This window comes from Opisthorchis viverrini, assembly GCF_000715545.1.
Source record: "Opisthorchis viverrini unplaced genomic scaffold opera_v5_197, whole genome shotgun sequence".
Classification (NCBI taxonomy): Eukaryota; Metazoa; Platyhelminthes; class Trematoda; order Opisthorchiida; family Opisthorchiidae; genus Opisthorchis; species Opisthorchis viverrini.
The window spans coordinates 887,016-913,990 of NW_008751854.1; the positions used below are offsets into that span (position 1 = coordinate 887,016).

The window sequence follows — 26,975 nt, forward strand, 5'->3', positions numbered from 1 at the left end:
TGCATTCCAGCGTTCCTTTTCTTCTTGTTGGCCCTGAAATCAGTTTTGGGGAGTAGCGACCGGTTTCTTACTTGATATGGTCACCTTGCTGTAAGTCCGCATATGTTCTGATATATGGGAGGACTATCTACTCGGCTGTTTGCCTTTGATGCTACAGTTCAAATGAGTTACTATTTACTGTTCTACTGTTTTTGGTACCATTTGCCACTTTTGAGTGCAAGAAGCAAGCGGCAAAAAATTGTCGGTCTCTTCATTTCCAACGATAGTGTGGCGCACTTTTCGGACTACTATCTATCTACACTACACAGTGCTTATCTATACTGCTATATAAATCTTTCAAATACAGCTTTGGGCGCCACAGCCGTCTAGTTATCTGAGCTTGAAGGACCTTTGCAACACTTCCGTCGAGTGGTTTGGCCAAAGAATTTATGCTCAAAGTTTTCAATAGTGTGTAGCGTCCATTTGGCTTTGACGACTAATGGATATTGTTCTCTTCTTCAAATATCCTGAGTAACTTCGACCTCACACAACTACAGCAGCCTATTTCCAAGAAGGCATAAATAACCTGACTCGTTCAACAGAAATATAGCTGTTTTTGGATGATAAATCAATTTTTGTCTTGGACGAAGTTATTGGAGACCATCAATAGGGAGGAATCATATCATCCCTAACACAAGGTGACTTGACGAAAGCGAATGAATTGAAAAAGTACATAAAATTCTTAATTATATTTCTTTTGACGAGCTAGTATGAAGATAGTCGAAAAGGGATCTTCGTTCAAGGTTTCATGAAGACTTATTATTTGAACTCATAACATGGGGCATACTATGTCCCTAAAGAAATTGGGCGGATATCTAACCAAAAACTCTTCTCATCAGGCTTGATTACATCTTCACAGTCTACAGACACGCTGTCTACCCGCACGCTGACTGAGTTGGTGGTTCGATGATTGGAGGCAATGCATATTGAAATCGTCATTCAGGACCACTATGGACAGATTTTCGTGATGCATATGTCACTGTTGCATTCCGATCACTCCAATTAGAAACTTCTGTATACCCTTTTATGCTTCTATTAGTATTCTGGATGGAACCTTGGTGGATTCTCCTAATTTACTGTTGCAGTAAAAACATTGAACCAATTCTAAGTTCACAGAAGTCTATGTGCGACCTTTTGGAGTCGCATGCTTTAATCATTCAAAATCATTTCTCAAACAAACCATTGTCTCTTGCCCGGATAAGACGAGAATGCAAGTACTGAATTCTGCAGTGATTTTTCGATGCATATTTCAGCCATATTTGACTTCGATACTTGCGATGACAGACAGTAATGCGTAATTGCAAGAAGAGCGAAGTGGGGTATCTTTACATATTAAACGACACTGTTTAGGGCGCCAATGTCCTCAAGGGAACCGTTTGTGTTCTGTTCTCGGAAACTGAATGCTAGGCACATCACCACATAAATGTACCCAGTCAGTCGTCAATACAGTAAGCTGGAAGGATGACCTGAGCCTATTCCATAGACAAATGAGCATAATTAACAGTCTTTGAACATTTCTTCGTAAGCAGTGTTTTTTTCGGAGCGTGTAAATCACTTTAAAAATGATTGGACAAAACATTCTTAGAGAGGTGAGCTCTTTTCATATGATTTCTGGGACAACTGACATATAATCATGAATGAAAATGACCATCGGTGTATTTCTCCATGATCGATCGTACTGTGAGTGACGCAGAAAAAAGAGGAAACGGGCTTTTGATAAAGCTCAATTAGTAAGGAAATTCACAACGTCCCCATATATCGAAATCTTCATCGACAACGATCGCCTCTTCTGTCCTGTTACATCGATTGTACAAGAGAAATGAGTGGCAGGGAGCTGATTTGCTGGTCGAATGGCTTGTTACAGCAGAACTCCGCCGCGCGTGCATGAGAAGATAAAACGTATTGAGTCATTAGTTCAACTCTGCAATGCACAAACGCAATCGTACAGTTAACGAGTATTGGAATATGCGTTTGCAACCGATTGAGAAACAACTATTCGGATAAAACCATAAGACCACATTAGTAATGTGATACACAGTAGTACTGGTTCCAGCTCTCCAAAAGAACTGAGGTATTTGCTACGTTTCCGAATAAAAAAGCTTTCTTGTTTTCTTTCAGTTGTGGGAATAATTCCTTTTAAACCTTGATACGGTGACGAATACTTTTTTGCCATTCAATTTGCCATCCGATCAACCTCTTAGGTTTTTAAAACAGATGTCTAGTTGACCGTAAATGATGGTAGAATAAGTAAAATACCCGAAGCCACACACATTTGTTGTGGCTTTCCATGACATGGTTAGATGCAATTGTTTTTAAAGTTTCGAGTGAAATAAAGAGAGCTACCGTTATTTAGTATCCCCAGAAATAAGGTGGGTCACGTTGAATCACTTGCGGAACCGCAGTACTCATATCGTTCAACTGGAGGCTTGTCAACGAATGCGGTACTATGAATACATAGTACATACACAGTACGTAAAATAATTAAATGATACATACCAACAATCGTGGGACTACACCGACTTCTATAACCTGGTCGAGTACTGCTAATTCCAAGTGGAATCGTTTTCAGACAGGTAAACAGGAAACCGTATACCTACCCAGAGTTCTCTGGGACTCGGACAAAGTGACCAGAAGATAGCGAAACTGGACGTACGACGATAAGGTCAAAAGTCAGGTCAGAATCAGAAAAGTTTGTAGGCGCAAAACGGAAACAACAAAACTAGCAACCCCGAGATACACGAATAATTCAAGAAAAGGAACAACAACTGTTCAATTTTTACTGGCTCAGGCCGGAAGAAATAATCAGTGACTCAGCATGTACAGCAATATCTTTTGACACCCTTGTATGCCACTGTGCGCAATTCAAGTCAGTACTGGTAGAAGTGCACTGGACGAATATGATAGTTTCCTTATTCTCTTTTAAGTAACATTAAATCCAAGACATAGAAAATGGTTCCTCGAGTGAAAGCCGATGGTATAAGGTCCTCTTGGCACATTAAACGGCACAAGTAAATACACTGGTAAAAACATGGCTAGGAGCATCACCCACTATTTGTAGAGCTGATTTCGTATGAGGGAAACAAAAAAATGAGAGTGGAAAGATTTCCACTTATTGGTAATTTCAATGGGATTTTGGCTTTTGGTATGAGCGTGTTGATCTCCAGCTAATCCGTTCCCATTCGAGAAGATACAGTTAGTTGTACTGACTACCTAGTCCTGTACAGGTATTAAGTACATACGTTCTTTTGCAAGCTTGCTCTCCATGTATTTGGAATGTGGCTGCTTACAGCTCCTGCAACGGGAAAGGATAATTTAATTAGGCAAGGATTTCTTAAGATCTCTGTTAAAAGTTCGACGGTTGGTTAGGCAGTTGAAATAGCTTCAGATTTTGAAAGCTTATAGATGGAATAGTTAAATGCCCCTTTATTTAATGGCTCGACCGAATTTAGTGTATAGGAGATGGAGGGCTGAATTTGTCCACACCCATAATGTGAAATTTGCCGACCCCTTGCAGAAGTCATTTCGCTGGATTGAACCGTAGATTTTGAAATTTCATTAGGGTTTGTGAGACATCTAATAAAAACCACAATGTTCAGCCACTTGACTGATGAATGAAAACAGCAGTGGTTTTAAACCAGTCTCATTTTGGTGCAGTCCAGTGTGGGCCAAAGGGCATACGTTGTTTATGCTTCTTCCAATTATTGACGCCGGCACGGTCGGTTCGGAATGTCTCTTGGCCTTCCGATATTCATTGAATGAGTGCCCTGTTGATAGGCTTAAATATGTAGGACAGCTACAGATAGCCTGGTTACTGTTAGCCATTCTATACTGAAAAAAAACTCTGAATGATTAGAAGCTGCACATTATACTGTCTTGCTGTACATGACTAACAGGTATAAATACTCTCCGATCTTATTCTGTCGGTTGATGGTCAGAGTTTAAGCTTTAGTTGATTTTCACGCTTAGAACAATTATTCCCATCGAGAAGTTGGAATAATGCAACGGCAACATCGGAGTTGGTAGATGCAATCATTTCATATTCTCTCACCAGTACCAAGTTTAGTAACCTAAAGACCCTTTTTTTGTCAAATTTCAGGACATGATTGTTGTACTCCCTATTTTGTAAGCGGCAGTCCGCCTAATGCAGAGACTACGCACATATCCGGCCACATATTCCTTGTCATACATTGTTTGATTGAAAGGAGAGAACTTCCAACCTTCCATGTTAGTATATAATATTATAGACCGTATAGTAAGTGCAGTGCAGATCATGGGGCTATTCAGTCTTACCGTCGAATCAGTTCCTACTCATGCGAGAGGATAGCTGCACCCGTGTTGGACAGCGGCTTCCTACAATAGTTATTTGGAGCTTAAATGTGCACCAAGGACAACGAGATTTTTGACGTCCCTCCTACTGTACTTTAATGGGTGTGTTACTACTAAACAATATTACCAACTTACAGCTTTCGCTGAAGCCACACGTAATCTCTACGAACCAAACTTGAACACCTGACAAGTGATAACTTTGGAGCGAAATGTGGTCAGACCTGAAAGATGCGTCTTATTTCCAGAATAGTTCCCATGAAGTGGATGTCAATTGATGCACAACTTCAAATTCCGCAATATCACCTTTATCGTTACACAGGTGCCATGTCACCTAATGGTTGGTTTACAGTTGACACAGGGCACAAACAAGGTAAGCACTATGGACTTTCAGATGCTTCCGAACAATCGTGATTTGTTTATCGGTATCTGGTTCCAGCAGCGAATCAAGAAGAATCTTCCGCATGTAATGATTTCGCCGCTACGTTTATTACATTGTCCAGGTTGGTTCACTTTTTTCAGATTATTTTGTTCCAAACCATTCGCATTTGTGTGTACGCGCGGTGTCCTGACACGCGCCTATTCAGCTTGAATAATAAGGGCGGAACTGTGCACAGCTTTCAATAGCCTTTTAATGGCTCTCCGCCACCCTATCAAATGCAAGTAATTAGGATGAACTAATGTACTTCTCTTCGAATTTCACCAGACTCACTATATAAACATGTAGGGGTGATATTCCCAAGGAACAGAGAAGATGTATGGTCTTCTATTAGAGGGACTGAAGGAATATCTGGTCAGGGAATACGGTGTGGAACTGTGGCAGACTGCAATCCAGCAAGTGAGCGGAGAGGTGACAGGCATCCAAATAAAACGAGCCTACCCAGAATCATTGTTACCAAGCATTGTTAAGTTAGTAGCAAAGACAACAGGTCGTCCGGAAGATGAAATCTATTTCGCTTATGGCAATTTCCACAAAACGTTTCTCTCTCAAATGGGATACGGGAGAATCATCCGGGTTATTGCAAACGGATTTCCACAGTTTATTAACACCTTAGATGACGTGCATCAAAATATGCAGATAAACTACCCCAGAATGCGTGGTCCCACCTTTGTGGTATCCGCCACGACGAACACTACAATGGAGGTCACTTATAGCAGCAAGCGTGACTGCTACGCCCAAATGGTCCGTGGACAGCTGACTGCAATCGCAACATCACTTTTCGGTCTAGATGTCGATGTGGAACTCACTGGCTATGAGAAGGTACTTAGTTTGAACAGATACACGTATCGAATCACAAACAAAACTGGTGAATGGCCTCCGAGTTATATGACGACTACAGAGATGAAAATGGATACGATTGCTGCATCGCACACTTTTGACGAATCGCTTTTGAGTTTCTTCCAGTTTCATCTGCTTTTTACAGACAACCTGAAAATTGTTAGCCTCGGCAAAGGCTATGGAGAAATCAAGGAAGTTGCACTGGGAGAGCTGCTGCCGGATGTGTTTATGCTGAATCGGCCGAAAATCGGAGCAACATTCGCCGAGGTAGGTGCAGCGTATAATTTTTTTCCAGACTGGAAAACAATCTGTTATTATCTCCATGACAGAAAACTATTGTTTACGTGTTCAAACAAGAGCTAACTGAGCAGACAACTGACTGCTCGGGGATTGTTTGTAAAGCCGGGACTAATATACACTAAACTCTATGCTTGCATAAGCTACTTACTGAGAATATCACAACTGGATTCTCGTACCCCCAGAAACACAATTTATCTATGGAACTTTTAAAGGTATTTTGGAAAGCCCTGCAAACTTTAGTGCTGTCGCAGTGATCAGTTGTCAATTATCTTTTGTCAAACATGTAAAGTCTGTTTTCAGCTAATAGAAGGGGTGTCTGATGCACTGTACTATTACGGAGTGGGTGAAACCGACGGGAACCGTCAACACCCTATTAGTTCTGCAAGCCTGGATATACATGAAAATACAACCTATCCAGAAAGACAAAATTGGGGTAGATGAGGTAGTTTCTTCTGTAGGGACAACGCTATTTGAAGCCATTTTTCGAAGGTACACCAAAGTCTTCCGATTACTTGTCTTGCCTAAGGGACGTTCTATGGTTTGCATCTTCTCTTGGTTTTTCTAAAGAGGGACAGCTGAAAAGAGTTAATCGTTCATTAACAAACGACAGTACCGAAGATTGAAAATCATGCAGAATCTCCACCAGTGGATGGAAGCGCTAGACGATTCACCGTGAAAAATTCCGTTTGGTACCATGTGTACCGTTTGTACCGATGGATCTTTCTGGTTTTCCCAGTCATGGAGTTTATCCGCCAACCAGACTCAATGGCTGCTGAAGAACCAAGATTAAATCTGCAGGAGTGCCTTACTTTTAGATCACTTCACAGTATAGTCTAACAATCTGCAGACGAAATTTGAACTAATGAACAACCAGGGTTTTGAAAACTGTATCAATAAGCTTTGAGTGCGTAAACGGCAGTGTACACTTGGACAATCGGAAGAAATAGCCTTAAATCACGCATTCTAAATCGAGTAACCTGCAGTGGACTGACCTTTTATTACAATATCAGTCTTTTTCATATTAACCCCCCAGTTTCATACAGTTTATCGGTGACTTATTTGACTAGACAGACATTTTGATGATCCAGAATGGTTGTCAAGTATGATTCAAATGCATCGCGACATGAGGCAGGATTCAGGGATGCGTTATTCACAGTTATGTGAGTCAGGGTTACTCACTATTTGCTCATTTTATGATTGGCGGGGAGCGAAATCCAAACCATAAAGTCACTAACACCAGGCAAATGGAAATACAACAAAATGTCTTATAAAAGATGCATGCTCTAAGACTACTCCTCCAGCGCAAACGAACATGCTTCTGATGGAGTGTGGTATTTGTTTGACTGAGATGTAGAAGAGTAATCTGAAAATCCTCCAGAAACTTACAACTAGTCAAAACTGTTTTCAAGCGCTTCGGGCGCTACCTTACTGCTTAGCCATGCCGGGCGGATCACAGCCAGGTCACAGCCGGCTTACTTGTTTGTCCTTCAAAGATTTGGGTGAACCAGTGGCAACCCTCGAGCTTGAAGACGTTAGCCTGTTCGGACAGGGGAATTCAGGTAAGTCCACTGTGAGATGGCGGGGCAGTGGCAGCACGCCCACTTCAAATGTCAAATTGTAACGAGAAGATTGATCAACAAGTTGACCGTTTATTGCTCCTGTACCAACAGTCTAACGACCACACGGTATACATACAGGTGGAGATACCGCCAACGTGATAATAAATACTGACGCGTTCTTAGGTGTCGTAGTTATCTGAGTCTGATGGTAATGTTATTTACAGGGACACCGGAATACGACTTTGCGTATTCCACGTCCCTTATCCACTGAACAGCCTTATGAGAGGGTGCTATGGTGCAACTAATTAGAAGTGCTCTAAAGCACTCCTGCGTTCCTCATAGAATACTTCTATTCCACTTGTCTGCAACTAATGCCATCTGTTCACTTCTTTTCTGGTGGCTCCACCGTGTGACTGTGTCGTCATCATATTGCAGTAGAATCTAATATTCAACTGACCTTTGACATATTTTCCAACGTCTTGGCGAGACTAAGCCTAGTAGTCATTGGTATCCTTCCTATATGATGCGATGTGTTCATTCTATCTTGGTGACTGATAGGCCGACACGGTTTATCCACGGTAGGAATGAACCTAGTAAGCCAGTCATAAGTACTCAGTAAAATGTTATCTCCAGAAGAGACCATTATGTATTTCGAGAAATACACTCATTTGCAAATCAATTTGGTTTTCACGAGAGACTCAAATGAATCTCTCCTTTATGCTATTGTTCAACTGAATGTGCTGCACATAGGCCGTTTTATGTTCCAGTTGGCACGACATTCGAGATATCGCAGTATATTGTCATAAAGAAAACTACTCACAAGTAGAGCATAGGGTGGACGGAAACTCGGGGACTGTGCCTATGAACCAGTATGAGCGTACTCGAAACATTTTGGCACGTTTTTATGATATGAGACAGACAGATCCACTTCAACCAACGAAATCTCAACGTCACACACATTATTTCAAAGTTCGTTTAATTAAAAAAGCACTCTGAAAGGCGCCCAACTTTACCATTGATCATTACTCCTTCTTGAGTTTGTCTTCTGCGGTCTTAGTAAGTATGAAACAGAAGATATTTTTTTCCGTTCAACAGATCAAACGACACTGTCACGTCACCTTTGAACTGGTCTTGATATCTGACGTTGGAATGAACAGTAAGTCGGAAATCCTAATGAATACCTGAAATAGTTATGTGTTTGTTAGTGTGATAGTAACGTTTGGGTATATACTGCTCCCTTTGTGATTCAAGTAGGTGCTGATGAATTGTTAGGTCCTCGACTGGTTTCCACGGGCCGCAGTCCAATAATACATGACACTATTTGGCTTCATTCTTGGAAAGTAAAAAAGTGGGCATTTAAGGGCGACAAAATTCAGTTTGTTTTAATGCGGTCATAGTGAATTTTTTTGAGATCTAACTATTAATTTTCCCAAACTTTAGGTGGTTAGTTGCATACTGGTGATCTTGTCAAGCCGTCATAGTAACTGTAATAAATCTTATCTCCTTTTCAGTGGATACCGAAAAAGAACGGACCGTCTCAAAACGTACTGTTACATTCAGAGGACAGATGCTCTACGTAGAAGAATGTGAGATGATACTGTTCCTTGGCACACCTGTGTAAGAAGAAATGTTTCGTTATTTAGAGACAAAGACGCCCCTGTTTATTGTATACAAATATGATTTCTGTTACCGAACACGAGAATGGACATTTAGATGACACAAATGCAGAAACACTTGGAACTACCTAGAGACACTTCCCCGCAGGTTGAAAACTTCAAAGCGCTAATTAACCTGAGATCCTCAAATGCGAAGTCAAAATCAGCTGGATGTAGGCAAAAATACCGTTTTGACTGAAGACTAGAACTATTCGCAGAGCTTGGAAGTTGGAATGCAAACGTTTCTTCACGAAACAGGGTGATATCGTTCCTACATTGCATTAGTGCATTGTCGTCCACCCTGATGATATCACCTAGATTGGTTATGAAAGGTTCGCATCTCAGCTGCCATGCTCGCCAAACAGACTAACAACTATGGACCCGAGTTACCTATATTCCTTAATATTGCCAGTAGACTGAAACCACCAGCATTCTGTCTGCTGGATGGGTGCATGCCAAACGAGCCACTGAGAGCACCACGCCACGTCAGCTTTATGCACTTCAACCTCTCACACGATTCTGTACATTCAGACAAATAGGTTACTTTTTGATTTTTAGAACATGGTTGGTTAGACTCTTGTTTGACATGGAAGGATGAATAAAACAGCTTGAATTTGCAAGAGATAGAATACGTGGAAGTAACGTAGTTTGCATGAATACCAGAGATAGAAGGCAACTAAGAAGAAAAACACAATCTTAATGATTCTTCTGGTTAAGCGTGCAGGGAGTATGAACCAAAAAGTGTGTAATAGTCCTTCGGTAGCGAAACTTAACCAACAACTAGGTGATTGTTTAGGGGTTAAGGTGTGTAATAGATAAGTGCCATTAAGAAAATTAGACAGTCCTGAATAATTAACTGGTCTATATTTTGTTGGTGTAGATGCTTATCCGCTTTAACAACATGATAATGCGTGCAAAATGCCTCAATATTCACTTATCAGATCAGTAGCTAGTGGTCCTGTAATGGAGCAACGGAGTAAGTCAGGAAAACCGAATGTATTCGCAGAGTATTTGAGGGTGAAGATTACAGAGAAATGTCAAAACAATACAGATAGGCTTAGGCGTAACCCATGGTGACTTGTTTCCATTGTCCCGGGAAAATGGTGTCTTATTCTAGGGCAAACTGGCAAGGACGGTTTGAAGTCCTGAAAGCGCTTCCCCCATGTTATGCGATGCTATCATGAGGTTTTATACAATACCACAAAGGTAATGTGCATTCCTGTTTTGGGAATTCTTAGTTGATGAGATGCCTGTACTTTGAACCTGTTCTTCAGATTTTTATAATGTAATAGAAATTTACAGATAGCTAAACTAGATCTCACGTTCACGTCACTGATGTTTGAACAGTCCTGTCCTGGTGCAACTATTCTGGTGGATTTACGACAAAGCGTGAAAGTAATAGACTTACGTTTCGTCCTTATTAGAGCTTGTTAACAGTGGATATCCTTGGCATGTTGGGTTTTGAATTCCGGACATCCGGCACACGCTAGAAACATGCCTGCATAGGCGAGCGTGCTCAAGCTTGACGACGCCTCGAGCGACGACCCAGTAGCTAACCTGGTTTTGTCGGTCGATCGACCCGCCTGCCATGGATGGTTGTGGAATTTGGAGAATCCTCTTTGATGCCATACTTTGGTGCAAACTCACCAGATTAATTGCGCCAGGGCAGAAGGTGTAATGGTCGAAGGTCAGTGATGTGAATGGGAATTCCACAAATCTCGCAACCACACAACCAAACTAGACGTAGTTCCACAATATGTCGATAACTAAATGTAGGATAGCTTGTGTGTTCCCTTGTGTTCTCACTTTGTCGGGGCCCAGTTGGTATGAATGTCCGTTTTTTATTCACGGAACTGAGTAGTACGTTCAAAGCCAGTTCAAAGCTACATGAGAAAACATATAAAGTCTACAGAAGAATGGTTTTTGAGCTTCGAATCACTTGAGTAAACAGCATCTGCCATTTGAATGGTATTTTCTGGTCAAATTACTGGACCTCTACTCGTACTTGGAACCCACGGAGAACTTGCATGCAGTCAGATACGATGCTTTGAGCATTCTTCTGGCGAATAGGTGAACCCGAGAGAATGAAATCGAAGGGCGAACGTGCGCAGGCTTATCGAAAACAGTCAACTCGCCTAAACATGTGACCAAACAGTGGACACTGGAGCCAGCTACCTATTTACCATTCAGTTGTCTGCATCACCCTAACTAATTCAAACTTCGGTGCAACACCGTACCGCCCCGAAACCTGGAACATACCGGTTAGGTCGGGTGGCCCTTGTTAATGCAAGGTGTAGGTGGTAATGGAATGACGGCTAATGACGTTTTCATCCTTCAGCTGACGAGTAGTCGGCCAGATAATCAAACAAAATGCAAGTTGCATACCCAGGTTCCTGAACTTTACGTCCACCATTGAATACGTTGGTGACTCACAAAACCAGTTCTACCAGGGTCCGTGCATCCGCATGTTGCGAAATTCCGCGTGACCCAGGCTGCTTTGAGAAGCCTCTCTCCTTCTGAATGGTCTTCCAGCGCTGCGATATGTTGCGTCGCAAAACTTCTCATGCCTGCCTGAAATGTCACTATCCATGCAGTTTTTTTCTGTCATGACTGAAGTGTTAGTTGCGGTTTTATTATCAATTGCATCTGTGTTTTGTTGTTATTTCTTTATACACGTTCAGATGTACTAGTAAAGATTTTTATAATTAGCGTTGTCTTCCGCTTACCTTTGAAGCATAAGGGACATCAAACAACTTTGTCAATGTGGCCTGTACCTCAGTGACTTTAACTTTTTCGACCGAAGACGTGACCTCATTTTTGGAGCGGAGATCGCAAAGTTCTTCAATGAGGTTTGTATGTCTAACGTTCTGTGTTACAAAGAGTTTTGCTTTTAACATGTCTGGCGATGGGCTTTCTCATTTGTATTCATGTTTTCAAGGGTTTTCCAAACAAATTAGCAACTTAACCCTTTGCGAAGGCAAAGAGCAATGAAAGGGAGTTTGGTCTTGTGACAGTGAACGGAAATGCGATGAACAAAGTGCGGTAAAAGGAAGAACCAAGACCTAGTTAACGTTACGTTCATTTAGCAACCAACGTACTTTCAGGAAAATCCCTAATCAACAGAGACAAAAAGAATAGTAAAAACGACTAGTGCGTTAATTCAGAATTCCTAGCGTTCTCCAACCCCGTAGATCAAAGTTAGACTATATTTATGGCGATTTCTCTGGATTTCTCAGGAATGATTGCCATCAAAAGCTGGATAAATTCTGCTGGTGGTGGAAAGCTCGTTTCTTGTTCTACCCATTTACAGTTTTTCCTTGTTACAATAATCTTCGTGAAAGTACGATGAGTCCTACACAGAAGACTTTAAAAAACCGACCATAGTCGAACTGTCGTAAAAGAACTCCTCTGTAAAGTAAATTTCTTATTCAATCTATCAAGGTAAGCTTCAAAGCATTGTTTCAAAAGTACGATTTTTGCCGCATGTTTCCAAAAAGATAAATTTGGTATTATTGACAAAGAGACAAAGAATAGGACGAAAAAGTTCCACCAAGTTAGTCGGCAGTTCGTACCATTACCGTTGGTCATTGGTGAACTCTGTCGACATTACCAGCAATGTTTTGAATGAAACTGCTGCACTCAAGACAGTAGGAGTGCGAAAAATCAGGATGGATTGAATTCACGTAATTTTCTTGTGTTTTCAGGCTTAAATCATCATCTTTAAGCCACTGCGACCGATAGGTATGAACGTAAGGTGTAAGGTATCTAAGCTGTCTCCTCGGCATTGTTCTTCTCCAACTAGAGACAAAAAATGAAGTCACACCTATATCCGATACATGTTTGCTGATTAGTACTCAACTACACTTTTGAGACTAACGTTGCCTGTTGGAGTCAGCAGACCACACCAAATTTAACGAGGTCGATTATGTGGACATTCAATAATCAAAGTTGAATTTTATGAAGATTCACTTGTTCTCCAGTTTCAGTGGAGTATCGACAGTTTCACTTGACTAACTGTTTACCAGTTCTGACTTGAAAATACCCTGTTATCGTCGATCGGTACGCTGGACAACCATAGTGAGCACCTGCTTTTTATCGTCTTAACATTCTTGAGTACGTTCAGAAGTCTTTGATCATGTTTATGATATCGGTTGTTTAAACTAGTCCAGTTCAGTTTATACTTATTGTAGTGATGTTCCCTCGTGTGGGGCTTTCTCCTCACAAAGGACTCACCACTGGAACAAATTACTTTGCTTTATGGGAAGAGTGCGATCAAAATGCCAGATTTTCAACAGGAGAAACTAAGCAGCGAAATCCATCTTGTACTCTTCGTAATATATTTGGTGAAAATTGAAAAAGTAATAGTTTCTAACTGTTTGGGATCTGGAAAACTACCCCACCTAAGCTGCAACGAAGGAAAACGTCTGGGGTAATTCTTTGGTCTGAACTAGGTGGTATGTGGCTGAACGTAATGTGATAAATGGCTATCGGATGCTATCGGATTTGTCTTCCTCACTGCATACACGATCAGTATTTTAGCGTACATTCAATTTATTTCCCAAAGGCATTCTGCCTGAGTGGTTGTCTTCACCGGTCGGCACACGTCATCTATCCTACTTTATTTCGATGTCAGTGTGACTCAATTATACTTTTTACGCCAGAATGCGACTACAGTTGAGAACGACGCCATAACAAGTAAACCCTTAGCGTCTAGTGACGAACTACTTAAACGAAGCAGCAAATCGATGAAGGCGTTTTTGGTGGATAATCGACCATAACACTCATGCGTTCGTTCCATCGGTAGCTCCTGATTTGTTTGCTGTATTTGGCGGCGTGAATTGATGCTGTAATTGAAGATCGGGACTCTGCCTCAGGTACTGCAATAAAACAACTTGGAAGGTCCATTACTTCTTCCAAATGATCATATCTACAACTGCGGGACGCTCTGAACATTCTGGTTGTCATATATTTGTATCACGCTGACGGCTTATTATAGCCTTGGAGTGTACATCGTCTCTCAGAATGTGACAGATGTACATAGCCTAGAGAAGCATGTCTGGTGGAACCCATTTTGTAAATCAAATTTGGTAAAAAATGTTCTTCCAGAAGTGCTTGGAGGACAGATAACACTGGTGTTAATTGCATGGAATTCGGCAGTGATATTTGGTAGTGATCTTTGATTAAAACATCTGTCTGTGTTATCTTCTGGCATCATATGACCAGCTAGGATGAAGCCACATATGCTAACCATCACGGTCAAACGGACCTGACTAAATTAACCGCGTACATAGCACAGTGACTGATAACTTTACGACACCATTAATTCAAAATCAGGAAAGCTGAACAGTTGCTTGCTTGGTGCTAATGAGAACACACCAAAAAAACGATACCATCGGCGCCTGTCTTTAGAGTGATCTGCATCAAAATACATGTTCCATCGGTGTGGGAAGACGGGTAGATGCCTTTGTTCGATGTTAGAATAGGGCCACTGGCTAAAACGATGACGAAATTGACGCGGCAGTGACGCATGGAATTCCACAAAATAACCACTGGCGTGGATATGACTGTTACGGCATACCCTCATGAAAAGTAGCACTCAATCCTACAATCTGTATGATGAATATAACTCCAATGATACCGATAGGATATAACGAAAAGGACATAGACTAACAATTCGCGTAAGCCTATAGATAACGAGAAGCAGAAGTTTTACGACAAACCCTGATAGTTGAACGCGGACCCATGTAAACTAGACGTCTGGTCCCGTTTTTTTTTGACTTGAGAAGATCGTTTACTTTTGAACTTGTGCAAGGCTGACCACTCGCTTAAGCACTGTATCGTCGGCCATTTGAATGCACATAATGACTTGTGAAAATTGTATACAGAATCCGAACTGAGTCTAATAGCCCCATTGTTCCGATTTGTGTCATGACTATATTAAGTTTGAAAGCTGAGCTTTTGAGCGTTAACTGACCCAAAAGGCTCCTCAGTAGCCTGGAAATTTTTTCAGGCCTTGTTATCCTAAAAATAACTTATAATATTAGGACTTTCCTACAAATTATTTCAATACATGTTGAGGTTTACACCAAACCATCGGACAAAAAGATAGTGAGTCAGGTGGAACAAAACCTTGTTTTTTTCGCGCTCATTCAAAATTAATTTCAATGAGTGTTTCACTTCAACACATTTACACACATCCCCAGGGTGGACTCTATTTATCGCGATCCGCACATGAACCGAGGATATAAGCCATCCCGCACCGCCGAAGAGTTTCATGGCATCCTACCGAAACTTTCAGCTTCTGGCACCTGTAGGCTTTTTCTAGCGAAACCTTCATTGTGATCCCCATTGAACCAGCGGTCACTCGTTATCTGCCATCCGGCAGTTAGGTTGACTCCCCAAACTTTATTCCGCTATATGCACCTGGCGTTGGGCTGCAGCTTATAATAAGGTGAAAATAACTGTCTCCAGGTAAGACGCTGATGATGATCGACGTTTCAAAACACTTATGAACCAAAAGCTAATAGAATATTTGCACTGATTTTACGATGTCTGTCATTTGTTAGAATCGGGGAATGGTTAATTTATCCGTCTACTAACCTAAATGGGAACACATAACAGTGTTGATTAACCCCCTGTGTTCTTCATCCCGTCATGGACATGACATGGCTTTCATGCATAAGCGAACGCATCTAACAGTAAACCGGTGTGTAGTTGGATGCGAACTACAATGTATAGGGAGTCCCGGAGTTCATTTTTGTTTGTATAGGGTGACGTGTGGGCACACACCAGGTCAAAATATCACAATCAGCATTACGCTATCATTTAAGGCAAGTTTAAACATGCAGTATAGAGAGGACAGAGGTCCACATAACAGGAATTGATCGGATTTGAAGTAGCTTAGAGACTGAAGAAAAACTCCGACAGTTGCATCACAGGGGATCTTGTTTGAACCTGCACGGTTCTGCTATATCAGTTCTCTTAGTTCATTTGGGTTTCCTGACAACCGTGCACCAAAAGGTTGCCTCTGTTTAATATTTTGTCGCATGGCACGGCTAACATAATTCTTAACCAGCGTTTCTCGATGTCATCGGCCCTTCCTTAGAAGAGGCCGCTAGTGGAAAGCACATTACACAGATTCTTCACGGATGTGATGTATGTTTAGTTATGTCTGGGTGGTTTGAATAGCACGGCGAAAGATTTTGCTTGGACTGGAGCACAGGTGCTCCTAGCATGCATATCCGTCATTGGGACTTATCAATGGCATCCATAGGTCATCAGTCGCAGCATTCAGCCAATGCGACCATGCCCTTTCGTATGACGTGTCCACAGTTGCGTAGGAATTAAAAATTGGGATAACAGATGAGGAAGTTCTATCCATGACATTTCAAGAGATAATTAGTGAGAATTTTTCAAATATCGGGTTTTTGTGTGTTGGATCACAGAGTACTTCAAATTCATAATGCTAATACGTACGTATCGACCAAGCTCCATTCACTACAGTCTAGAAAGTCGTGCTGATGTGGTGGGAAACTACTTGCTCCTCAACATGGCCGTCGATTAGTAAAGGATGAAGCCAGGTCTTCACAGAATCAAAATTTACCATTGGTTGATTCTATGAAAAGTTGTTACCCAGACGAGACGACTGCAGTATGTGAAGAATCCGTTCCACGATTATCTTTATGTCGACGGAGATCTTCGTTCTGGCACGTTTTGTTATGAATGGGAGCAGAGTAACCCTCTTTTTCTCGGCGCCTTCAAACAGACTTCTTCATGTGTAGTTCCATTTGTCATCCCGTTTAGCAAACAAGCGTTAGCGCACACTTAGAAAGGAATATGGAGCGCATTGGAAAACTCCAAAAGCTTGCTGATGATCTGTTATTCAACTGCATTCCGGAGACTTTTGCCAAACAGCTACAAAAGGGTACAATGACGATGGACACTGTACAGGTACGTTTGATTTTAGCGGTTTGATCCTGAGTTGTTTGAATCCATTTCTGCATCATCATCTTTCTGGCACTCCTTATTCTCTAGACTGACCGTTCTGGTTGGTCCACACCACAGACGGAAGTAACAGGGTTAGTAAGTTCTTATCATATAATTTTCTATCAAATTACTGTGCATCAGGTATATCGGCAAAAGCTGTTATCATGGTCGGTACGTGCGGCAGAGATTGTGGAATATATCTGGTGAATGCTTTCCGTGTTAAAAACAGTCGATCGTTCCTGTTTGAATGACGTCGGAAGGTCACTTTTATAGGTGCCACCATTGATTGGCTAACTGAGTTGACTGCCCCATCCCATTCGGAAGAAATAATCTCATCGAATACTCACTTTAAACACGGTGCAACACACTATTCATTAGGTTGCTGGAAACTCTTCTACAGCCCACACCCGGTTATGACTTTCTTGAGGCTCATCAGGTAGGGGCAGTCCCTAGTTTTCATCAAACTCATAGTCTTCTCGAACCCGAATTGCAAGAAATTAGCAAAATACGCTAGTTGGCGTAGAAGTTTGTTTTTCAATGAAGACCCAACTGAATCTTTGTGAAGTTCTTCAGTTAAAAGCGAATATCATAAACGAAAGATTCACATGGGTCCCTCAAGAAAACCAAAATGGTATGCGAGTGAGTGTATTCCGCTAAATATCCACAATGTTTGATCACTTTAGACTGTGTTCAAAAGTGGACCAATTTTTTTACTAACAAGTCCACTTTTCTAAAATAATTTTATTGTGATCTCAAGAGTGATCATATTTCTGTCTTCCACTCAAATGAACTGAAATGGGTTGCTACCCGTCATGATCTCTCCTTTTTAGAATCGATAGTGAAGTTTCTTCTCAGAGTATGTAATTTTCAATGTTTATAGGCTTTCGATGCTGTTAGCATATGCTTCACCAAAGTCGTTGACTTTGACAAGAAGTGCATGATGATGCCCGTGGAGGAACTAATCTACATGCTGAATAAAATGTATACAATATTTGACTGCCTCACAGAATCACGCAACGTTTACAAGGTAAGTCAACTTTTTACCCGAATTTCAACCGTGTAAAAACTAGTAAATTATTTGAAATAATACTAAGTTTTTTGGTCTCTTTTTTAACCTAGGCAATTGGGCCGGAACCAGCCGAACTGGTTATAACAGAAGCTTTTAGTATTCATCAATGCCCTTCTTTGTAGTACATTTAAAAATTTGAAAGATGTGCGGTGCCATTTAAAAATACATGTTTGAGGTGGTTTAAACTGATAAACTTGTTTTTCCGAAGGTTCTCTTCTGTGATGCGATCCCTTTTCCACTGGAGACGAATAAGACACTAAATAAAAGATGAAGCTCATACTTGGAGTTATTCTATGTGCGGAAACTCTCGCTTTGACTGAGGTCCCTGACGCACGTGTTTAATATAATTCTCGATCATTTTTGATCGTGAACAGTGACTAATTGTTGAATGGAAACTAAGTTGGAAAACAAGGAGAGGAGAATGTGTACAGCAGAAGTACATGAACCTAATGCTGGACGAGACATATTCACTCGGCACCTTTGAAAGACATTGTAGAAGTGGCCTCTTCAGTGTGATGGGATTCCATCAGGGTGACAACTGTAAAGGAGAACAACCATGCCATTGTTGGAGTGTAGCAGTATAACACGAAATCCACAATCTCTTTCATATACGGCGTAAAAAATATAAGGTCCTTGCTTCAACTGCTACAGGCTTCCAAAATAATGTGTTTTTGGTTTATTCACACCTTTGAATGAGAAATTTAGATCGCTTATCTTCTAAGGCATCTGTACTGACATATATTTAATTCATTCGACAGACTTTCACTAGTTCTAAGCTCGCTAGTTCTTGGGCTACCTTAAAGAGGATTATTGGTACAAATAAATGTGAGCTCAGCGGACGATAGGCTATTTGTACAGCCCTCTCAAGCACAACGGGACACTCTATAAATAGTTTTTTTACTCCTATTAGGGTATAACTGTCGAATACAACTTGATGGTAATCATCCTTTGAATGCCACCAGCAACATTACCAAACGTTCCACAGTTACAATTTTTTCTCCAAAAAAGTTTCTTCAACTTGAGCCGATATGCCTGTATTTGGAAGGCGGCTCCTCTTATTGAAGAATCTCCTACTTGCTGAGTCTTCCTAGAAATCGTTCATGGGGATGTGCCACGTAAAAATTTTCACCGTATTTATAAACCACAGGTGGAAACAATCGGTGGCAGCTACATGTTCGTATCTGGCGCACCGCAGCGCACTCGGTTGCATGCAGCACACATAGCCGAACTAGCGTTGGAGATGCTATCGGTCACCCAAAATGGCTTCTTTTGGGACACGCATGGTTCTGGTGACACAGAACCGGAGAACAAATTGGAACAAGTTCAATTGCTATTTGGATGCCATACAGGATCTGTGGTTACCGGAGTTCTGGGGCACAACGCTCCACGATACTGCTTGTTTGGTGACGCAGTGAATACGGCCAATCGAATGATGAGCACAGGGTTGGTGAGTGCTACATATTTTGTTATGTTATACCCTAAGCATGGTCAGCATAACAAGACTGATTCACAAGTTTTACATACTGCACCCCCATGGTGTACCACTCTACAGTGGCCTGGTGCTGGAATTGTAAAATGTTCTACTAAATTTTGCGGCAGCAATAAGAAGGGAATTTTATCCAGTTTGTGCCCCAACTATTGGGGACAGGACTATCGTCTAAAACCGAGGAGTGAATATATCCATTACCGCAAGAGGCCATGGCAGATACGAGTCTAACTGTCACTTTCCATACACTATGCAGCTCTTCTGCAGCTGTGTTTAACAGGGCTTCATGTTGGTCGAAGTAGTAGAAATATACCCCATCCTATACGTCACACTTCAGTCCTATTTTAAGACATATTGTATTAAAATTCTGGACAGTAAAGGAATTCAAAACTTTCATATGTGAGTTTTGAAGTAGATTATTTATTTAAACCTGTCACTTTAAGTCCAAAAGTTGACTACAAGCACCACAAATAAGATGTTCGATAGCACAAAACCATATTGGAGTTAATCAGGCGAGCACAATCCTCGGAGTTTTGCCAATAGTACGTTCTACTTAAAACAAAAATTGTACGAAATTCGGGAACTTCAATAATTTGTGCATCAGTTTGATTTTCGTTAGACTCAGTTGATTCCCAGCTGGATTACTCGTTCATTATGTCCACCAGCAGCTTAATGCACTGCACAAGGGCGCCTCGTTTTTTGTTTGGCACGATATTGGGGATGTCGGAAGCTGGGAGACTGTCTGTCTCATGAGCCACGGGATGGCAGAGCTGGTAGTGGGCTGTCGAAGAATTTTCAGCAAACTTATGACTAGTGTGCTACGTCAGTGCAATTCATGACGGCACCCTGATATGGTACTAGGTCAATCATGAGGTGGCGTGGTGTAGCATATTCAGTAGAAGAATAACTTTATATAAGAAATTCACTTGAGTTCCCCCTTCCGTTGTAAACGAATTAGAGAAACACATGGGAGTGCTTGGTGAACCACACAATATAATTATTCGACTTTAATTCTTTCGATCGAACTCGGTTAGTTTGTCGGTACGCTGATAAGAAATCGCTGTTTGGTCATTACGACAAAAGTGGCTACCCTAAAAAGGGCTCCATTAGGAAAAGCTTAACCACTGATGTCCGGTTTGATAGCTATGGTTTACACCGCAAGACTGGCTTCTTCGTTCACTATTACTGCCAAAAAGTATGCTGCGGACTTGCCTTAGTCTAAAATAGTCCTTATATGTGTTGAGTTTTCCTGATAAACTTAGGCAGATACCCTATTGAAGGGTTTAAAGCTGTACCAATGAGAGTTGCAAGGTCACTCACTAAGAAGCCAATGATCTCAATATTGTACTTGTGTTATTAGCGTATGCATAGGAGGTTCCAATCTTTAGCATGAATTGGGAAGCATGCCACTGCATCTCTTGGGTTAACCCAAATGTCACGACACGGTTTTCATCCCTTCATTATTGTTCGATCCACAACGAGTTATACTCAGAAAAACAAGTAAAGGATGGCTACCATGGCACCTTGCTTGCTCCCATTGAACAAATCTTCTCATGTGTTATCAACCAAACGTTCCAGGTCGCACACGGTGTAAGCTAAGATTCGCCTTCCATTGATATTATGTATATTCTGGAAGTATTACTCGCTTAACCACTCATTTGTGGTTGGTCAGATTACAGTCAGATTGTATTGATTTGTTAAAATGTCAGGTGATACAGCAGAAATTTTTTGAATGTGCTGATGAAGCATTCAAAAAAAATGATCTTGTTTGCGTGCCTTTTTGGCACATGACTGCTGAGTGTGTGGTGATGAGAATACCAGACCCTACAGCTTACTTAACAGCGCTAACCAGGACCTCTACCATTATGGGCATAGAGAACTCCGCGATGACCAGTTTGATTATGTGTACGAACAGCATCTTGAAAAGAAAACTAGTAAGAACATAAAGAGTATCCAATATATGAAATGTCCGGTGATGATTTATGATGCGCAATGATTGCCTCAACTGAAAGACTACTTCCCTTTTCCATGGAACGATCATCGAGAGTTACCACAATTCATTCTTTGTGAGCGTGTTCTATTTGAAAACAGACTGAATTAAAACGCATCACTTGCTATCTGCGAGGATGTAATGGGAACTTAGTCGTGCTCGTGGGTTTCAAGCAGTTTTTTGGGTGTGCCTTAAAAAATATGCCGCTTTATTTGGGAGATTAGTCTCCGTTTGTACTGTACCCTGCACTACTTTTGGTAGAGCGGTTGTTTCCCATGTGAGAAAATACCCACCTAAAGGCTTTACTTATGAGTAGTAAGTGGGAGACAGCTTGAACTACAATCACTTCTTCAGCATACTTACAAAGGCGATCTAGAAGGAAAAGTAACCTTCTAATGAGCGTCAAAAATTTGCTTATTTTAAGAATATTAAGTGAGACAAAACGTTCCATTTTGTTAAATACCCCCGGAAGCCTTTACTTTGCTCGTTTTCTGCAGATCGATGTATTATAACTTCTGTGTCGCTGTTGGTAACAGGGTGATGGGATTTGGGACTTCTTCGCCATCAGGTGGGAGGAAGAAGATAGTAAAAAAGGAGTATTGAATAAAGTAGGTATAATTTCAGAACAAAATCCACACAGTTCACAAGCGAGTGGAATGAAAAATAGAGTGGGAAGGAGGTGTAGATTACTTGCTCACATTCCTGTGGCTTGTAGACGATGATGACAATGACGATGGTGATTACGGAGATGATCGAACCCACCTACAGATTCACTCGCCACTGATAGCGTATGCAACGTGCGTCAGACAGTGCTAAATGCACCCACGCGGAATCCGATCTGTCACTTTTAATCAAATCGCGTAATTTAGATCACCAAGGGCAAGGAACGAAAAAGGCTTAACTTTTCTCCCAGGTAGAGTGTAAACAGAGAAACGATTCTTTTGGAAAAGTGCAACCAGATAAGAATAACAAATGTGGGTTCGCACGCATCGAACCTAATTAGAATAGCTCAAGCGTCACAGTGAATGTGTTCACTGGACAAGTCAAGCAACGATAAAATAAAAAGGGGTGGAAAACCGGGTGAAAATCAATGGTTGGGCCAGCACACAGGAAGTGTCACAGGATGAGTTCGTGCTGTAAGGTAGGTCGAGGAGCCAACCTGTAGAATAGAATACCTTCATCTCATTACAGACTGGGTATAGATGCGTGGTGTTATGTCAAGGGAATTTTGCCCTGTTCATTATACTTCCATAGGCTCTTCTTGTTCAAGCATTTTACCGTTTGTCGTGGTCTATTGGCAAATTCTGCGTTAGGTGGTCAAACGGTGATAAACAGGAGATTCATTATTTTCCTGAATGTAGCTAACCACGAGATTGCTGAAAGCCCTTTAACAACCTACGACCTGTTTCGCCCCTTCTAGAGACTCGTCAGGTAAGCGCGGTCCCCGGGATTTTGTCTAACTTACTTTCTACCGGTTCTAAGCTGTCGGAAAGTCTTCAGCAACCTTGTGAATAGTTTCAGGGAATACACTTAGCTATCTCAAATATCGTACCAACCAAGAGATAAGGCGGCCTTTATGCAGCACGTTCAACTGCAGATTAACATCATAGACGAAAGATTCAGCTGGGTTTCAGTTCAGTCTCCTGTGAAAGAGAGTGTATTTTGGGGATTTATAAACGTTCGAAGATGTTTGGGTCCAAAAGTCTGTATAATCCTAATGCAATGTATTGTGTACAAACTGTTCTTTACACGGCAATTTCACTGTAAGCCCAAAACAGGATGAAATACCTATTGCAGTGACAGCACAATAGCCGTGTTTGCCCATTGTCTATCAGCAGTATATAGGACTAATTTGTTATTAGGGTTAAAAGGAAAGAAAATGACTATAGTTAACTTTTCAACGACTGAGACATAAGATTCACACAACCAAACATATTTTTCCGGCAGACGGTTTACAATCACTGCGGAGGCATCCATCCGCCCTGAATATCCATAACTGGAATAACTGGACACAATGTAGCTGGCCCTTATAGTGATCATGAAGACCAGTCTTCTAGGCCTTTAGGAAGATGGATTTTTTATGGCAAATGGGAATCACAAAGCAGAATTATGACAAGAACCAACACTTGTAGGGAAACGAGGAAAGAAAAGTTACCAGAATGTGGGCAAGTATAGAGTTTCAAAGCTCTACGTTTAGCTACGACTCAGCTTGTTTTTGACTGTGATGCCCTGTGCTTGACTATCGAACAAGCTCAGCCAAGTTCATCATAAAAATTCTGAATTCTAGAGTCACACATTAGCTGTGCTTAACATGGTTGAGTATCAGATTGCGAACGAGGTGAAGTTTTATTTCGAATAGGCCATCATCATTCCTGGTTCTGGGTTACCTGTTTTCTTGAGGTGCGAAAGCAAAAGGCGGAGGGCCATTACATTTTCAAGTCACTTCTCTGTCTAGAATGTTTCTTCCTGGGTGGCTTCTTTGTGGAGGTAATACGTCATCGTACAAACACTTTCGACGGTTTTTCAAGTGGAATGTGGCAGTAAGTTCATATCACAGGGTGCTCTAATAACATAGTCACGGCAGGAATACATGTGTCGAAATCCAATTAATTTTGTCGGATAAAAAGGAACTTCAAGAATGGCTCCCACTTTTTCATCACCAAGTTCTCGGTCATCAGGTATTTTGAAAATGTCATGATCCTGTTTGCAGTCCACTAAGTGAGCATTTATGCACAAACGGACACAATCGTTTTTTTCCGGTAACAGCTCCTCTTTTGGCTGTTTGCAAAATGCTAATGTATAACATTATTAACATAATATGTGAGGAAAATTTTGCAACGGATTTTTTCCATGGGTGTATGACATTCAATCTGACTCCACTTAGGAATGCAAAATTAGGTTGGTGATTTGGGCACTGCGTAAGTTCTGCGTGAGATGTATTGAGAAACTCACCCAGTTTGCAATGCAAGGAAATATCGTACGATGTCTGAAGGTTAGAATGCGTCGATAATTGCTGTTCTCGTCGCAGCGCTCTATCTACCGTTTAGCATTAAAAATCATAATTGACCTGATTTCGTAAATCGCAGTTCAGCTGTATTTGCGTATCCCTTTTGCTTGAAGAAACCATCGGTAACTATCAGAAATATTTGTCGGGTCAGTTGTATGTATTGCTCAGACTCTTATCTCAATGCGGGTATCGCTCGACATGAAACACCTAGTGGTGATTCTGGGGGATTCACTGTTTCAGTGAGGCGGTCGATTTAATAGTGTTAGATTTAAGACATGCGTATAATCAGCTACTTTTACATAAATTTTATTTAAAATGAGGAGAGTGTAGGTTGTACACTCAACGAAAACCAACATTGGACCTCGCATTAAAAAGCAGAACTAAACGGAACAATTCAGCTTAAAAACATAAAAAATGAGAAGATCTAATCAGCTCTTATTCCTATCCAAACAATGTGCAAGGACATGTATCTACAAAAACATACTAATCTCTGTTTGATTAGCAATGTTCTTTCGATGAACCCATCCCTAAGGACCCGCTGGTAAGTCATACAGTGGGTAGTGGTTTCACAACTACAGCAAGATCACGCTTATCAAGTACCTGACGTTGAGGTTTAGTTTCAAACACTTATTTCGTCGTGTCATAGGAGTGCTGTGTCCTTTATCAACGGTCTTGAGTTAAACAGTGCGTGTTTCGCTGAAGGTTTAACTCGCGTACAAACATTTTCCTCCTTATTTAATCAATCAGAGAAAATGCATTATAATCAGTTTGCACCGTAATTTCTAGTGAGTAGATAAACTTGCTGTGTGACATCTTCATTCACGAGTGTCACAGTATCTTGTAACCTCCCATCCCGTATGTCATATGTCTTCTAATACATCGGTTTTATATCCACAGGTGTTCTCATGCTTTCGCTTTCTGGTTGTTATTTAACGTCGGAATGAAGAAAACGGCTTCAAAAAGTTATTTTGTTCATTTGCCATTCTGATTTTAGCCAAACAAAATTCACGCAAGTAACTCATTTGCCGAAGCTCTGAGACCGTACCCGTTCGTTGTGGAGTCACGCGGGAAAATGACTGTAAAAGTGGGTTACTATTCTATGCAACATATCTTTTTGCATTTGTTTTGACCAGATGAAGCGAATAAATGTGCGTTAAGCTGGTCAGTTTGTATGACAGTGCAGATGAAATAAACGAATTCCTCCCTCCCATAAAATTCAGTCGGGACGGCTTATTAAGTCGAACGAATTTGCTATACTTGCACTAATATTGACGTGGACAGAAATAAAAGCGCAAAAAAACATTCAAACTATATTTTTACGCTTCGTTTCCGAAACACTCATATAGGAAACATGGAGACGGGTATTCGCGGCCATATTAGGATGAATCGACTCAACAAGTAGGCGTTTTCTTGAAAAGGTTAAAAAATCTTATTCGTTTTTTATCGGACATTTGAATACGGAAACTTTGGATCCGCAGACTTCTGGCTTTTGGTTGGGCGGTTTTACTAACATCTAACTGCCTACAATATATTTTATAATTCTCAACAGGGTAAAGGTGAAATGGAAACTTTTTTCATCAGAGGACGAAACACTGAATTAAAACCAATGGACTCTGAGTGCGAGGAGGAATCGCGATTTACCAATACTCTAAAACACGATTTGAACAACTCAGACGTCATTATTTCGGAATCCGTGGCAAAAGTGAAAGGACCTGAGCATAGAGGCCACTGTTCGACTCAAGCACTGACGGTTCCCCATCTTACCTGCTGATGACCAGATTTCGAACTCGCAGACAGCCATCCCAACTGGGGTTCAAACACTTACCATGAATTCTGAATGCAAGGCTATATGGAGACTTCAAAAACGGGAGAGTTCATGTCCTTTGGATGGGAACAAATATGAAGAGGACTCAGCAAGTAAACCACTCAACCGGTCACTGAGCGGTGCTGTTCATCTCGGAGTGGAAAAAGAATCGTCTTCAATTCCCCTAAGTCATTCTTTGAACAAATCAATTGTTAGATTCCTACAACGAAGACAGTCAAAAACTATGGGCGACGTATTCCACACCCCATCAGTTCAGTTTGAGACCAGCTTGGAGGCGACCTCTCAAAGAAATAAAAAGGCTCTGTTGCATTCGAGCGAAAATCCAGCAATAGAAAATGCCTCGCTGAAAGTGAATGCTTCTGATCACTCTGTGGTACATACTAAGTCGCACTATGCGCCTTTGAACCCACTTAAGGATTCCTCTGGGAACACCAGTAAAGCTGCTTTGGAAAAAGGA

General features: G+C 41.2%; 1 protein-coding gene across 1 annotated transcript; it reads left to right on the top strand.

Moving 5' to 3' along the window:
* Window positions 1-5,116: 5,116 nt before the first annotated feature.
* On the top strand, window positions 5,117-26,975 carry T265_14459 (hypothetical protein; the record flags this gene model as incomplete). Its single annotated transcript, XM_009173722.1, has 7 exons — window positions 5,117-5,912; window positions 8,558-8,656; window positions 9,012-9,117; window positions 11,890-12,004; window positions 18,022-18,168; window positions 19,358-19,657; window positions 26,487-26,975. Coding segments are annotated over 7 exons (2,052 nt in total), but the record flags the coding sequence as incomplete, so codon positions are not given.